This window comes from Microtus oregoni, unplaced genomic scaffold (genome assembly GCF_018167655.1).
Source record: "Microtus oregoni isolate MIOR12 unplaced genomic scaffold, Mior012 000019F_ref0000042, whole genome shotgun sequence".
Classification (NCBI taxonomy): domain Eukaryota; kingdom Metazoa; phylum Chordata; class Mammalia; order Rodentia; family Cricetidae; genus Microtus; species Microtus oregoni.
In genome coordinates, this window is record NW_024543078.1 from 39,887,219 (window position 1) to 39,903,606 (window position 16,388).

Here is a 16,388-nt window from a genome sequence, read left to right on the forward strand (position 1 = left end):
CTGAAGACCTGCCATGCATTGTGTTGTGCTAAGTGCTGGTGTCGCATGCTCCCCACCCTCGGGAGCCCTCACTCCCAAGAAGAAAGAATCCCAGGGAGGGAATGGTGCCTGGCCGTGAGGTCAGGGTCAAGGGTGGCTGCAGGGAGAAGGTAGCTTGGCATCTGGGAGCTGAAGGTCAGAATCTCCTCCCGCCCTTAGATGTATGGGATCCAGGACCACCCCTGGGATAATGAGGCCAGCTACACCCCAATATTGTCCATCACACTGTCCCTTGTAGGTGACCTGGGGTTCTGGACGTCTGTGCTCTTCTCTCATCCAGTTGAGAGCTGCAGTGGGGTCACTGTGGTCTCACTCCTGCCCACTGTGTCCACTGTGCCCAGTGGAGCCGTCTTGCTGCTGGCCCTGCTCCCCTACCCTAGTCTCATTCAGGTGTCTAGCAAAAGAACCAAGTATGTCGAAGACAGACAGGAGCGACACTGGTTATAGACTGGTTATCCAGTCCTGATATGGCAGGACATTAGTGAGGAGGCAGAAGTGCAGGGTGGTGTTGGGCTGAGTCTGTAAGACACACCATCCTGGGCCCAGGATGCCTCAGGAGAGGCCCCAGCACTGAGCAGCCCACTGCTGAGGGGCTTATCCCGAAACCCTTCCTAGAACTGGAATTGGGCTGGCTGGAAGGTTTCTCAGAGAATGTACGTACTAGTTACCCTGTTGTGTACACCCCACGGCACCATGTCCTAGCACCATGTCCGGCACCGCCATTCCCCAGCACCACCGTGTCCCAACACCTCTGATGGGAGCTCCCATGTTTCCAGTGCCCACCATGCTTCTAGCACCTACTTTAACGAGGTCCGGTGCTGCTTGGTGTCTGTTCTGGAAGTGGAGAGGCGATCCCGAGATAGCCCTGCCACAGCTAAAGCCTTGGGTGTGGAGTTTCTGCTCCGGCTTGCCTAGGGTCCCCAGTGGCCCCCAGTGCTAGAGCCACAGGGCTATGGGGCTCAATGGTGCTCGCTCGGTGTAGCCTGTTCAACATGAGTCATGCAGGCTATGTCCACAGGGCTGGGGAAGCTTACTGGGAGTGCCCAGACTGTCTGCTCTGGGGTCCTGCGTAGCCCAGTTTTAGGACAAGCAGACAAATACAGCCTTGGCCCAGGGAGCAGCCTTCTCTTTTTAGCTGCTCTGTGGCCCTGGGTGGAGGAGGCACCCTCTGTCCTGTATTGACATCTGTAGATTTGGGACAGACAGGAGCATCTCCACCTTGAGTCAGTGGCAAGCTGGGAAGAACTCGAACCCCCAGGGCCCTGCCTGCTGCAGGTCCTGTAAAGGGCTCACAGACAGGAATGGCCAGCAGTGTGGCCAGGCAACCATGTCAGAGAGACGTGGCCCTGACCTGCCCAAGTCACCCTGGAAGACTTCCTAGGTGAGACTGAGACTGTGGTGTTGGGGCCAGGAGCAAGCCTTCACCAGGACAAGACTGCCTCAGCCGGCAGGCAGAACTGGACAGTGGGGTGGAGCCATGGCCTTGGCAGGAGGATCCCAACAGGATGCACGTGGGAGGCAGGGTTAATCATTGTCCTATAGCCTTGACCCCACCTGCCCTGGCCATGTTCCCTGGCTACTCTGCTCCTGCTGCCCCTCACGCCAGCTCAGGAGGAGCCATGGGGCAACTAGCCTGGGTTCCTAGCCCCTGTCCTTTACCCAGGCCATGTCCCTTCCTGCTGCTCCTGCTGCTGCTGCTGGTGGTGCCTCGGGGGGCCCAGCCCCAAGTTGGCAGGGTGAGCACTGACCCCTCTCCCTCACAATGTGGCCGAGGGCTCCCTGTGGCCACTCAGGGTTCCTGGGAAGAGGCTAGAGAGAGGAAAGGGCCCCACAGAAGGAGTGGGCTAGGGGCCTGGTGGGATGGCCTAGTGGGGTGAAGTTATCCTTCACACAGAGGTGGGGTGCTGGGTTGGGCTGACCTGGAAGGCCTGGGGGCCTGAACTTTTGGGATGGAATCCTCTTGTTGCCTCTGGCCTAGTGCAGGCCGTGTGAGTCCCTGGGACTTCTTTTGTATCTCAAAGTTTGAGATGGGGTGTAGAAGACCTCTGGTGCTTCTAGCCGTTCCTGTCCACCCTAGACCTGACTCTAGGCTTGAATCTCAAGACCAGGTGACTTGGGGGCCTGTGACTCCAGGCTAGCTTGTTGAACTACTCAGACTGGGAAAGAAAGGTCAGAGGAGGTCTTGGAGACATCCATAGTCCCTGGGACCTGCCTCGAGGAGGCTCAGGGCTGTGACATGCCTGACTGCTGTTGTCCAAGCGTGAAGGACTATCCCGCACTGACAAACGTTGGGCTCCTAGAACCACACAGAAGCACCAGAACCTAATGTCACAGTCACCCCTGTGACTCCCACGATCCCTGTGACCTCCGGTGACGTCAACTCCTCAATAGCAAGTTTTCCAGAGACAGAAACTGAGGGACCTCAAGGTGGGAGGTTCCTCCCTCCCTCCAGCAGCCCCCCTGGGGGCCAAGGTAGGTCAGACCCCGCAACTGGGACGCAACTGGGACGTGGGGTAGAGGTGGAGTACTCAGCGGAACCCCTGACCCCTGCTGCTTCCACCCCTCCAAAGTGCTCACCGAGTCCGGGCAGCCATGCAGGTTCCCTTTCCGCTATGGCGGCCGCATGCTGTACTCCTGTACCTCTGAGGGAAGTGCCTACAGGAAGTGGTGAGTCCCAGGGTGGGACAAGGACTGAGGACCCTGATGAGCCCTGCAGCTAGTAGGTCTCAATCCCAAGCAGGTGGCTCTAGTGAGCAGGTGCTCCAGGGTGCCTAGGCAGGGATGGGTGGGGCTCTGGGCAGAGACTCCGTGTCATCCTCAGACTCGGCCCTTTAGGTGTGCTACAACACATAACTACGACCGGGACCGGGCCTGGGGCTACTGTGCAGAGGCTACCCTGCCTGTGGATGGTCCAGGTTGGTATGTGGCGGGACCAGCCTGAGCCCCCAGGAAGGGCTTTGACGGGGTGCTTGGATTGGGGTCTAGGGGTCACAGAGCAGGATGGAGATAGTGGGATGTGGGGCAAGGGGTTCTGCACGTAGTGGGGCGTGGTCTGTGAGTTCGATCCTTCTGAATCCTGGGATATCTAGGGACAAAAGAGCTGTCAGCCCAGACGGCAGCATACCCTCAATGGCTTTGGTGACCATTGATGGTACCAGGGCGCCCTCTTGTGGTGAAGTTTATCCCTGGAGCCATACATGGTGCCTGGGACAAGCCCTGGGTAGCGCCAGGAGTCCGAAAGAAGAAAGCATGAAACCTGTGGGTTTGCTGTCCCAGGGTGCGAGGAGGGGGCAGAGGGCACAGTGTGTGTAGATGTGGAAGGTGTGAAATGAAGAGCCACGTGTCACCTCGATGCTGGGTGCGGAGCATTGGGAGGTGGGTAGTTGTTCACCCAGAGAGGGCAGTGTGAGAGTTCTCCAGACGCCCTCGGCTGGCAAGGGTTATGGAGGGACCCCAAAGACTCTTGCCAGCATCCATAATGTCCCCTCCTGCGTGTATCCAGCTGTCCTTGATCCTTGTGCCTCTGGGCCCTGCCTCAATGGGGGCACATGTTCCAGTACCCATGACCGTGCCGCCTACCACTGTGCTTGCCCTCTGGCCTTCACAGGCAAGGACTGTGGCACAGGTGAGAGGACCTTGGGGGCCCAGGAATGGGGCCCTTCCGGGAGGTTGGGGAACCCCTGCTGAGTCCAGGCTGGGCTGGGTGGTGCCTGCCTGCAGGTGCTATGAGCGCACTGTGACTTGCAGAGAAATGCTTTGATGAAACACGCTACGAGTATTTTGAGGTGGGCGACCACTGGGCCCGTGTGAGTGAGGGACGTGTGGAGCAGTGCAGCTGTGTGGAGAGCCAGGCCCGGTGTGAAGGCACCCGCCACACAGGTATGTCATGGCCAGCTTTGGGGAGGCCTCGGGTACCATGGTATGTGGGGGTAGTGAGCAGGTACCTCTTCCTCACCCAAGCCTAAGGTGACCCAACAACAAGGGCACAGGGAAAGAACTGGCCTTTCCATGAGTTCATGGAGACCAGGTTCAGTTTCTGGGCTGTCCCCTAGCTTGCCTGAGCAGTCCGTGTCTGAATGGAGGCACCTGCCACCTGATCGTGGGCACCGGGACCAGCATCTGCGCTTGCCCATTGGGCTATGCTGGGCGGTTCTGCAACATTGGTGAGCCACTTTCTTTCTTGTCTTGTGGGGCGATGGTGTCAGGGAGCCTTGATGCGGCGTGGCCTCACGTACTCACTGTGCCCACAGTTCCTAACGAGCTCTGCACCCAGGGAAATGGTACAGAGTACCGCGGAGTGGTCAGCACCACTGCCTCCGGCCTGAGCTGCCTGGCCTGGAACTCTGACCTGCTCTACCAGGAGCTGCATGTGGACTCAGTGGGTGCTGCTGCCCTGCTCGGCCTGGGCCCTCATGCTTACTGCCGGTCAGCATCTAGTGGCCACTCTGACTCGTTCTGTGTGGGAAAAGGGGTGGACAGAATGGATCCCCAGACTCAGCAAGGGCCCACACTGCCAAGATGGCCACTAACCTCTGCCTCTTGGGAGGGTGGGGTCAAGTGTGCCCACCAGGGTCTGCAGAGCAAGCACATAGCTCTAGGGTGGGTGTGGGTGCCTGCCCCATTGGGTGCTCGGGTGGTCGTCTAGGGAGAGTGGTGGTGTGATTCCCTTGCCTGCCTCCAGGAACCCAGACAAGGACGAGAGGCCTTGGTGCTATGTGGTGAAGGACAACGCACTGTCGTGGGAGTATTGCCACCTGGCAGCCTGTGGTGCGGGCACACTGAGAGGTTGGGGGTGGTGCTCCCTGAGGACCCTCAGACATGGGTCGGTGGAGGGGACTCAGTGGCACCCTGTAGTTAGACCCTGGAATGGTCAACTCGCAGAGGCCTGTGCCCCAAGCACTCATACTGGGAATATCTGGCTATCTTGGGTGTGCAGTGGGGTCCCAGACTGTAGGAGAGACAGAGCTCACTCTGTATCAGGTGCTCTGGTCTTGCCAAGGTCTGTACCCGTCATTCTACTCTCCCTTTCTGTAGAGTAGGGACAGAGGCTCCCAGGGTAACTTCTCAGAGCAGGGCTAGGCCTGAGGAATTGGGCTATGGGTCCAGGTAGGACCCCTCTGGCTCTTCCCTGTCTCCAGGGAAACCCAGGGGTATGAACTGATGGCCTCCACTCCCAGAATCTCTGGTTAGAGTCCAGTCCCAGCTCCCGGAGGTCCTGATGACACTGGCTGAGTCAGCCCCAGCTGCACGCCCAACCTGTGGCAAGAGGCACAAGAAGAGGACGTTCCTGAGACCACGCATCATTGGTGGCTCGTCATCTTTGCCTGGCTCACACCCCTGGCTGGCAGCCATCTACATTGGGAACAGCTTCTGTGCTGGGAGCCTCATCCACACCTGCTGGGTCGTGTCTGCAGCCCACTGCTTCTCCAACAAGTGAGCACACTGGCCCGCCCCGCAGGGCACCCACCTCCCAGCCAGCCCTCCCTCCCTTCCTTGGCTCACCATTTCTTATGCTCCCCTAGCACCTTCAGTCCCTCTGTGTCCTGACGCTTGTGCTGGGCACTGAGGTAGTCACGGAGCATGAGGGTGAGGCATCTCCATGTACACCTATGCAGGGGCAGTAGTGGGTATGGCCCTGGCATCTACATAGACCCTGCCTTTCCAAGAGCACGGTAGTGAGGTGGAGATCCTAAGGCCAGAGTTGGGGCCTGTCCCATACGCCACCCTCTGCCTATGTCTAGGTGTTTGAGGGGCTCACCTGAGCAGGGAATCGGGGGGCTCAATTACAACATTAACCCCCCAGGATCACTGCACAGTTGGGGAAACCAAGGCCCGGCCCATCGAATGGGCTCCCAGGAGTAAGTGTCCAAGGTCCACTCCTGTCCCTACCCTGCAAGGCTGCAGCCTCAAGACCCCAAGACTGACCTGACTGCGTAGTAAATAAAGTGCCAGCCGTTCCTTCTAGCCCCGAGTCCTGGGGGTAAAGCACTTGCACCTGGGGACCCCACAGGCCAGGTCAGGCTGGGGAAGGGCCTCTAGGCAGACCAGATCTCCACCCATGTGGCCCATTCTTAGAGCAGACCTCACCCCGCTGGCTTGTGAATGAAGTTGCCCTTGAAGACAGGGCTCCTAAGCCAGGACCAGTGTGGCCTCGCCATCCTTGTTGGGCTTGACTCTGCCGTCACGTGTGCTAAAAACATCTGTGCAGACTTCTCCCAGGGCTCTGACTCTCTTGCTTGGCCATGACCAACAAGTAGAGGAGCAAGGTTGGGGAGACCTGATAGTACTGAGGAGAGGACTGGGTGCCTACTCCTGCCAGCTTTCTGTCCAGTCCCCCCAGGAACAGCATCACAGTGGTACTGGGTCAGCACTTCTTCAACCGCACAACGGACGTGACACAGACATTTGGCATCGAGAAGTATGTGCCCTACTCCCTGTATTCGGTGTTCAACCCCAGCAACCATGACCTTGGTGAGCTCAGGGCCTCAGCAGGGTGGGGTGTGGTTTGTGTACCCCAAACCAGAGCCCAGATAAGAGCCAGGAATACAAGGGGGAAAAGTCAGATGTCAGAGGTGCTTCGTCTTTGGTCTCTTAGGCCACCAGCCACCCACCCCTTGCCCATTTTATGGGACTGTCTGCCATGTATTTCTCTCTGTCGAGGCTGATCCCTGGCCTCTCTCTCTTGTCTAGTCTTGATTCGGCTGAAGAAGAAGGGGGACCGCTGTGCTGTCCGCTCCCAGTTTGTTCAGCCCATCTGCCTGCCTGAGGCAGGCAGTTCCTTCCCAACCGGACAAAAGTGCCAGATTGCAGGCTGGGGCCACATGAAAGAGAGTGAGTGGGGGGCAGCCCCCGTGTCACCCCGATGGGGGGGCAAGGCAGTGTGAGCCTGCCTGCCCTGAAAGTGCCGGTATTCCACAGATGCCAGTGACTATACCAGCTTCCTGCAGGAGGCGCTGGTCCCCCTTGTTGCTGACCACAAGTGTAGCAGCCCTGAGGTGTATGGTGCCGACATCAGCCCCAACATGCTTTGTGCCGGCTACTTTGATTGCAAGGCTGATGCCTGCCAGGTAGGGTATTGCCAGGCCCCCACTGGGACCACACAGATGGGGTCTTAGAATTTCCTGGCTCCTAGGGAGTTCAAGGCCTAACAGGGAGAGTAAGACAGAAAGTCCCCCACTGTGGACCACTTGGCACTTCCTGGAGGGCATCCTTGCAGTAGGAGAACCATCTAAATAGATGGGAAACTAAGTCAAAGGCAGGCCCAGCATCACATGGAGCCAAGACAAAGCCCCGCTGTCCAGGCAACAGTTAGCATCATCCACGTGACGTCAGGCCTCAACGGCTACAGTTCTCTGCCCAGATTTGTCTTGTGTACTCAGCAATCAATCAATCAATAGCTAATGTTTGTGAAGGGCTTCACAGAGCAGGCCATAGCCATGATTACATGTCATCCTGCTCCAACGTGAAGGAACTGCTTTCTGCCTTTGAAACAAGTGAGGAACGGGCCTCAGAGAGGCCAGATCCCATCTCTAAGATGGCACAGGATTCTGGGGTAATCAGGGAGGGCTTCCTGGGGAAGGGGGCTGTTACACTTATTCCAAGAGATGTAGAGAAGTCTAGCAGGCTATGAAGTGGCATTTCCGGCAGTGTACTAACATGCTGGGACCTAGAGTACCCGTGTGTTCCTCATGGAGTAGGATCAGAGAGCTGCGGGGTGTGGAGGTGAGAAAACTTTCCAACAGTTTGAGAATAAGATGCCTTCCTAACTGCTTGGGGTCAGGAAGAGAGCCCACACTTCTCAGAAATGCCTGTCCCGCATCCCCAGGCAGTTGGCCTTGAAAAACGCTCAGTCTCCAGGGAGCACTGGAGACTTTCGTTGACCTATCACTTCAGCACATTTGCAGGGTTGGAAGCCCGTGTGCTCCCAAGTCAGGCTCCGGGCCGCTGGTGCATGCATGGCTGAACCGAGTCTCTGTTCCAGGGGGATTCAGGTGGGCCCTTGGCCTGTGAGAAGAACGGTGTGGCTTACCTGTATGGCATTATCAGCTGGGGTGACGGCTGTGGGCGATTCAACAAGCCGGGAGTCTACACCCGTGTGTCCAACTACGTGGACTGGATCAACGACCGCATCCGACCCAAGCGACCAGCAGCTGCCTCCTGAGATCCTCTGGACTGACTGCTTACAATTCCCTGTCTACTACAGACAATAAAACTGTTTCTAAGGACCTGGCCTCACGATAGCACTGCCTCAAGCTGGGACAGTGCTTTGGGTCTAGCCTCCCCAAGTCATGTCTTGGGCCTTCAGTGCAGATGGTGTGGCCTCAGGGCTGGGGCCTGAAAGCCAGTGTAGCTCCTGAGTGTGGATAGGAGCCTTCTGCCTCACAAAGATGGCTCCAGGGGACGAGCAAAGTCAGACTCCTCTAGACCTTATACCAGGCCAGGGTCCAGGCACCCTAAGCATTCTAAGGCAGGACATGGAAGCCAAGTCCATTTCCCCAGGCCATGAACAAAAACGTGCACCTAGCTTCAAGATGGCAGCCTGCCAACAGTTTGCTATCAGCTGTGGCAGCTCTGAGGGAGACCTGAGGAGCAGGGCCCATGACTGGCTACTGCTGGTACTAAGCACATGGGAGCCAGGCTTGCTTCCATCCAGGCAGGATATGGAGCTATCTTATTCTATCTCTGGGGCCAGAGACAGTAGACAGTGTGGTGGGGGAGCAGAGGACAGATTCCCTGAGCCCGTGGACTGTGGGAGGCGCTGGATATGTCTCAAGGGTCTTCAGAGTCTCTAGCAGGAAAATTCATGACCAATTGCGGAAGGGCACTGAAGTGCTGGAAAGCAAGCTGGGCAGGTAAGGGAAACAGGTTAGGGTGGGTCTGAGGCCTGCTGTCTCTAAGAAAGCCCAAAGCAGGCACAGTCAGACTGAGACCAAGCACGTGGTTCCTGACCCATGGCCTGCGTGGGGCAGCAGATAGCACCTCGTTCAGTGTCTCTAGCTGGGACCAGGTTTTCCCATGCCTGTCCTCCCCTGGTGACCTGGCACTTCCTACTCTCCGTCTACAGTGGCAGCAGGGTCTCACCATGCCCCACCAAGAGTCTGTTCAGTCTAGGTGACGCTTTTGCCCTAACCCTCCCAGAAAGCCTCAAGTGCTCAGCCTGGGGGCTCACTACCCACCCGTGAGCCCTTCTACTGCTGCCTGAAGAACCAGGAGGTTCTGTGGATGACCCTCATCCCACTCTCGTGACACCCTGTGAGACTCTGGGGGAACTGGTCCAACGCGGCCCTCTCCCGGTGCAGTCTTCCTGGTCAGAAGGACCCAGCCTCTGCCAAGCCCTCAGTTCTGGGTCCTGGATAATTGAGAACAGAACAGCATCCAGAAATCTGGATGGTGTAGTCAGACAAGACAGTGTGTTCTACCCAGGCAACAGAAGCCCGGCGGCCAGCTGCTTGCTGACATTGGTCTTCTGGTCCAGTTTGCTCCATGGAAGCAGAGGGACAGCAAGTCCCCATCTGTGTGATGTTCAAAAATAGTGACCTTTAAGTCCTCTAAGAGCCAGTGGAGCTGGTGAGCTGATTTAGATTTTCCTGGGTGACAGCCCTAGCTCAGTGTGGCTGGGGTCAGCATAGGAGAAGGACAGGACTCAGGTACTCACAGATGGCCGAGTGTGTGTGGATCTGGGGAGACATGAGCCTATAAACCAAGGATAATGACCCCAGGGCTATGGACCTGCGCCCTTCCATAGCCATCCGGGACTGCTGTACCATCCCTGGCCCCTCATCTTGACCACGTCTTGGATTGGTACTACCCGAGGACCAGCCCATTGGGACGTGGCAGACATATCCCGCTTCTGTTGTTTACTACTTTGGATTTATTTATGTCTATGTGTGGAATCTGCCCATCATTTTTCTTATCTCCTTTAAATGACTGTTTTCTAGACTCAGTAAGTTCTTGAGCATTCCTTCTTTCTTCAAAATTCTCTGAGAGTCTAGACATGCTTGGGATGATCTGCTCTCTGGGAGCTGGTAGAATGCATTTATAATCTGGAATTTTCTTTAGGGCGGTATCTCCTGATTTGTGGTTTTAAACCATTCTAGGACTAGCTGGGGGATAATCTTTATTCTGAAGCCTGTGTTTTCCAAAATTCAGATTCTAAGTTAACTGTATTATTTTCTTTTAAATTATTTATTTATTTATTTATTTATTTATTTATTTATTATGTATACAATGTTTTGTCTGTGTGTATGCCTGCAGGCCAGAAGAGGGCACCAGACCTCATTGCAGGTGGTTGTGAGCCACCATGTGGTTGCTGGGAATTGAACTCAGGACCTTTGGAAGAGCATGCAATGCTCTTAACCGCTGAGCCATCTCTCCAGCCCCTGTATCATTTTCTTGTAGCTGTGACAATAGGCCTGGTGGAAGCAAGTGAGCTAAAGACAGGAGGATGCTCTCTGGCTCACAGCTCATTCCTGTATAGTCCACCATGGCAGGAAGCCGTGGTGCTGGGAGCTGAGGCAGCTGGTGGCACTGAGTCCACACTTGGGCACAGAGAGAGAATGATGGCACTCAGTTCATTTTCTTCTTTTATTTTATTATTTTCTTTTCATTTTTATGTATATGAGCGTTTTTCCTGCATCTGTGTCTGTGCACTATGTATATGCCTGGTGCCCAGAAAGGCAAGAAAGGGCATTGGATCCCCTGGAATTGGAGTTACAGATGCTCATTGGCTATCATGTGGGTGCTGGAGATTGAATCTGGGTCCTTTGACAGAAGGGCCCATGCTCTTAACTGCTTAACCATCCTTTCAACCCTTCCTTTGTTCTTTTTATTCAGTCTGGAACCTCAACCCATGGAATGCTTCTGGCTATATTCAGGATGGGTATATTGGTCAGGGGTCTCTAGAATAACAGAACTTATAAAATATACATATATATGTACACACACATATATACACATATATACATGCACACACACATATATAAAGGGGATTTATTAGAGCGACTTACAGGCTGCAGACCCGCTAATCCAACAGTGGTTGGCTGTGAACAGAAAGTCCAAGAGTCTCATAATTGTCCAGTCCACCAGGCTAGATGTCTCAGCTGATCTTAGCAGATGCTGGAATCCCCGAAATAGGCACTAATGCTGGTGAAGGAATGGACTTGCTGGCAAGGAGAGAGCAAGCAGACAAAGAGCAAGAACTTCTTTCTTTCATGTCCTTAGGCTTCCAGCACAAATGTGACCCAGATTAAAAATGGATCTTCCTGCCTCAAGAGCCAGATCAAAGGCACTTGTTTCCTGCGTGAAGACCCAGAGTAGCAGTGGGTCCACCTACTTCAAACCAAGCAAAAAATCCCTCACAGGTGTGCCCTCTATTTCTGGATTCCAGTTAATCCCAGATGTAGTCAAACTGACTCTGGAAATGGACTCACAGATGTGGCCAGAGGTGCATCTCCTCGGCGATTCCAAATCCAGTCAACAGTGAAGATGAGCCCCACATCAACTAAGAGCTGAAGAAACGAGCAGCAAGTTTGTCTAAATCTCACTTTTATGGTCACGGAATTATACGCGGACGTTTCTGTTCACTTTCTGTTGCTATAACTGAACACTGAGAGCAGCTGTCCTAGTGGCTTTCTGTGGCTGGGATAGACCCTGACCAAAGCCAACTCGGGATGGAATGGGTTCGTTTCATTTTTTCAGATTGCCGTCCATCATTGAGATAACCCAGTGTAGGACTCAAGGCAAGGGAATGTAACAGAAACCATGAAAGAAGTCCACTTACTGGCTTGTCCCTCTTTCATGTTCCGTTAACTCGCTTATGCAACTTCAGACTCATCTGCCTAGGGTTGGCACCGCCCATGTTGCGCTGGGGCCTCCTGTATCAATTAGTAGTTATGAAAATGCACACACCAGTCTAACCTGGGTACTTCTTCTTTGGTTGAGGTTCCCTCTTCCTAGCTGACATAACAGCTGAGGTTAATGATGACACTAGCTAAATTACAAAGACCAGAGGTTGGGAGTGCAAGGCTGTGGTGCTGGCATCTGCTGAGGCCTTGCACTACACTGTAGCATGGAGCAGGACATCACATGGCGAGACAGAGCAACCTGCTGACTCAGATCTCCCTTCTTCTTATAGAGCACTAATCTCATTAAAGAGCCCCATCCTTGTGACCTAATTTATCTTCAATTACCTTCTACCTCCAGATGTCAGAATCATGGAAATTTGAGGGTTAGGTTCTAGCACATGGACTTTGAGGGACCCATTTGGCCGTGGCAATGGGATTCTTTTTACCACCGAGTTGCAATTGTTACTCTCTGAATCTGAAGTTACTCTCTGTCATTCGGAAGCCCTACCACTGGCTTCTCTCTTTCATTGCTCCCATTGAGCAGTCTGCCACAACTTTTACTGTTCCGTGGGTTACGCCCTGCCCTGATGCATTCTAAGCTGTCTGATCTTGGTATGAAGCACTAGGCATACATGTGGAGGTGAGATCATCGCCTCCTGCTTCTATGTGATCGGCTTATGTTCCCATAGAGTTCCCACAGTGATTCAGGGATTCGGGTTTCATCTCTCCAGTTTTCCGGAGATCCACCCATCTTGGTGCCCTCCGCTGATAACCGATTACTTCAGAAAGCCTTTTCTATACCACACGTGAACTCAGAACTCGGAGGCGAGAAGCCACTCTGTTTATTTAGCTCACAGTTCTTAGGGTTGATAACCTGGGCTAAGCTCTGCAGGGTGAGTTCTCTGTGCTGACCTGGGGTCTCCAGGGTGTAGGCTATGGACTTATCAGTGGGTTATTAAGAACGGATGGCTATCGGCTGGAGCCCAGGGTGGGAGGACACTGAATCTCATCACCCGGCAAGTTGTCTTGGACTTGTTCACATGACAGAGGCAATACTACAAAAGGGGACATGGATGTGAGCTTTCCTCTGTTTTCCTTTAGTCAAAGTAAGCCTGACTTTGAGAGCGGAAAAGATGTCCATCTCTTAGTGAGAGGGACGCATGGCCGTGTTTTAAGGGGTGTAAGTATAAGGAAGGAGTTGTTTGCAGGGGTCTGAGGTCATTTCGTGTTGCTGTAGTGGAATAAGTGAGACGGGATAATTTATGAAGAGGTCACTTGGCTCACAGTTCTGGAGGCTGTAAGTCCCGGCGTGTGGCTCTGGCGTCTGGTGGGTCTCTGCTGAGGCCTTGTGCTTCAGTGGAATGTGGCGTAGGACATCACAGGGTGGGATAGAGCGCCTCCTCTTCTTGTAAAGCCACTAAGTCCACCAAGGAGTTCTGTTCCCATGATCACAGTAATCCTAATTAGCCCCGCCCCACCACTCCAAACGCTATTAACTCAGGAATTTGAGTATTACATTCCTAAAGGCTCACTCCAACCCCAGCACAGCTGCTTTCTTACTCTGCTGCCCCTGGCATTGGTTATCTCTATTGCTCTCACTCAAAGGCTGTCATTAATGATCTGAACTCAGCTTATAGAGAAAGAAGGGTCTTGGGCTCAGTTTTGAAGCTTAGCCCACGCTTGGCCTCATTTCCCTTGAGCTTGCAGCAGAAGCATGCAGCAAAGCAATCCACTGGCTTGAAGATTAGGACACTAAAGAGAAAGGGGAATAACTTGGGGTCCTGCTGGTGCCCTCCTGGTGTGCCCTGTCAGGCCCTGAAGGCCCTTCTCAGGCCCCTCCTCTTAAAGTTCCCACTACTTCCCAATATCAATAGGAGATGGGACCAAGGCTTTGATCTTGGGGAGCCACTCCAGGTCTCAAGGACAGCAGTTGTCCTGACAGAGTAGCACATAAAAGAGCAGACATCTAAGCAGGCAGCTCTTCCTTTTCTGTTACTGCCATGCCTGTTTTCTTTGCAGCACACTAAGTTTGTTTCCAAAAAAAAAAAATAGATAGATAGATAGATAGATAGATAGATAGACAGACTGATGGTGGAAGTCCATAATCAAGGGGCCATCAAATTCAGCTCCCAATTCCTTCCAGTGTATAGACAGCTGCCTCTTTGCTGTATCCTTCTGTGACTTTTCCTGTGTGCAGAGGAGAAAGCACTCTTTGGGATCTCTTTGTCATTCTATAAGGACACCTGTCCTATCAGATTATGGTCCCCATGTATGATCTCATTTACCTTAAATACCCTCTTAGAGGCTCCATGGTCACATGGGCGTGAGGAGCTGGGGATGGGGGGATATCCAGTCCATAATACCCTTCCTCTTATCATGTGACTAGTGACAAATGTTTGCATGGTAGCATAGTGCATCTAATGCTGGGCTCAGACGTGGCCGCCACTTCTCTCCACTTTCCACTGCTTGGAGTCATCTGTACTGTTTCACCCAGTGGAGGTGGACATGGGGCTTGGTGCCTGCCATAGCCTGTAAGCATGTGTCTGCCCAGCATTTCCAGTCACCTAGAGATGCCAAGCCAGCAGGCCATCTGGTCCCAGCCGCCCATGCGTGTAACTGATCATTTGAGAGCCTCTTGCATATGAAGTCACTCCTGGCAATGGTAACAAACCCAGGTTGCAACAGGAAGCTCAGGCCACACAATGATGCGCATGCTCTTGCCTGGCAAGTGGCAAGTACAGTGTCTCACAGAGGTCTGGCTGCAGAGCCACTGATGAAACGGCGGCATCGCGAGGTCATGGGGCGTGGCGGTTTGGCTGCAGCACTGTGGATGGGCACTCAGACAGGGGGAAGCTGTGGCCACAGCTGTAAGCGTCCTTAAAGTCCTGCGGGATCTGGAGTGCAGTGGTGCCAGGCAGGGCTGTGGGGTTGAGTGTCATCCTGCCTTACACGTGACTGCCTTCCCGTCATCCTGCTCTTCCCAGATGTCACCCTGATTCTTCAAGAGGCTTGTCATCCTTTTGGTCAGCTAGCCATCCTTCAGTGTCCAGAGATCGTTTCATCATGCTATACCCTGTTATACTCTGGCTATAACATCTGGGGAACCTGAGGCACAGAGAAGGTCGTCACAGAATTCTTGGCCAGACCACCTTCTCCCCTACTGGGCAGATACTTCTTCCTACCTTTCAGCAGGCCTGGTGACCACAGTGCTGTCCCCTGGGTCATGTGGAGTGGGAGAAGGAAGCTGTCTATCCCCATGGCGCCTGCATTTCCGGGGCCAGTGTGGGAGCAGGTGCAGCTGCCAGGCGTGGCTGGGGTTTGGGCCAAGGCCAGCACTTGGAATGTGGCAGGACGTGGCCCCTCCCTGCAGGGAAGAGCAAGTGCCAGGCTTCTGGGCTGGAGGATGTGGCCATAGCTACAACCCCCAACTGACTCCATACCGGCTGTCGGAGCCAGTCCCCAGGGGCTTTCGATGTGTGGGGAGTATGAATGGGGCTCTGTGGCCAGCAACTGTTCTGCGGAAGGCCCTGGGGTGTTGCGTGTGTGATGGATGGCAAAGCATCCTCCCTCCCTGCATCAGGCCACAGCAAGACATGAGGAAAACATTCTAATCAGCTGTATGGTCCACTTGCGGTTTGTCCTGCAGATTCCTTGGAGGGACTGCGGCAAGGGCTCCCAAGTCAACTACTGCTCTGGGGTCATTGCATGTGGCCGCGAGTCCTCACACTACTCTGACCCTCAGCTTCTATGGAGCAGATAGGAATCTGTGCGGGATGAAGACTAATGCATACCGCGCACGCGAGTGGAATATAGTTTGGCCTTTAACCCCTTTCTAGCTGGACTATAGCTCCTTGGGGTTGGGAACTGGAACGGGCAAACACACAGGGCTTCATTGTGTGTCTGAGTTGATCTTGTTGGGGGCAGTCAGTTCCCAACTGTGACTGCTCTCTCCTGAGTTGCTCCTAGGACATGGGTCTTAAGGTGAACTTACATCTGGGGAACCCATGACATAGGTTGACAAAGCACTTAACCTCCACAGTAACTTAGGATGGCCATAGAAAGCTCACAGAAACCTTAATCGACCCTAGCCTGAGCAAGAGGCTGAGGAGCAGAAATTCAGGGGCTCAAAGGCCAGTTGGTTGGGCAGGGGGCTACTAGGCAAGGCTGTTGTCAAGCAGCACAACCACCTAGGCCCTCCATGCTTCAAGACTGGTGCAAGCTGGCTTTCAGAAGGGGAGAGACCAGCCAGGGAGACATGGGGCAATGAGGTGACACAGTGACCCCGGTCCTGGCAGCCGCCTGCACAGAGGTCTGTTCTGTCAGACCTAAAGAGTGGATGCGCCCACCTCCTCTGTATCTGCCCAGAGAATGGCTACCTCTGGTGGCGGAGAAGACCTAGGGGCTGGGGAATGGCCTCAGCCAGGGCTGTTCTAGGTTGGTCCGTCATCAAGGGTGCCTCCTGGCTCCATGAGGTGGGGGAAGGGCAGGTGCAAAGGATGAAGCCAT

The 16,388-nt window shown here is 54.2% G+C and overlaps 1 protein-coding gene across 2 annotated transcripts; it reads left to right on the forward strand.

The window, feature by feature from the left end:
- The first annotated feature begins 1,606 nt into the window (after window positions 1–1,606).
- Window positions 1,607–8,264, forward strand: LOC121459579 (hepatocyte growth factor activator-like). 2 transcript variants are annotated; one of them, XM_041669480.1, is made up of 14 exons: window positions 1,607–1,775; window positions 2,340–2,511; window positions 2,610–2,706; window positions 2,875–2,954; window positions 3,542–3,664; window positions 3,787–3,918; window positions 4,092–4,202; window positions 4,290–4,464; window positions 4,721–4,824; window positions 5,217–5,472; window positions 6,371–6,510; window positions 6,730–6,870; window positions 6,958–7,106; window positions 8,021–8,264. In XM_041669480.1, exons 1-14 carry the CDS (start codon window positions 1,659–1,661, stop codon window positions 8,198–8,200), a joined length of 1,977 nt encoding a protein of 658 aa, XP_041525414.1. In that variant the 5' UTR covers window positions 1,607–1,658; the 3' UTR covers window positions 8,201–8,264. The 2 variants fall into 2 exon arrangements, with proteins under 2 accessions (XP_041525414.1, XP_041525415.1); XM_041669481.1 differs by having other exon boundaries at window positions 1,608–1,775; window positions 4,721–4,806.
- The last annotated feature ends 8,124 nt before the right edge of the window (window positions 8,265–16,388 follow it).

Excerpts from the sequence above, each read along its gene's own strand:
- LOC121459579 (XM_041669480.1), top strand. The coding sequence starts at position 1,659 with ATGGGGCAACTAGCCTGGGTTCCTAGCCCCTGTCCTTTACCCAGGCCA. Across the intron at positions 3,919-4,091 it reads TGAAGGCACCCGCCACACAG|CTTGCCTGAGCAGTCCGTGT; the intron begins GTATGTCATGGC and ends GCTGTCCCCTAG. Across the intron at positions 4,203-4,289 it reads TGGGCGGTTCTGCAACATTG|TTCCTAACGAGCTCTGCACC; the intron begins GTGAGCCACTTT and ends CTGTGCCCACAG.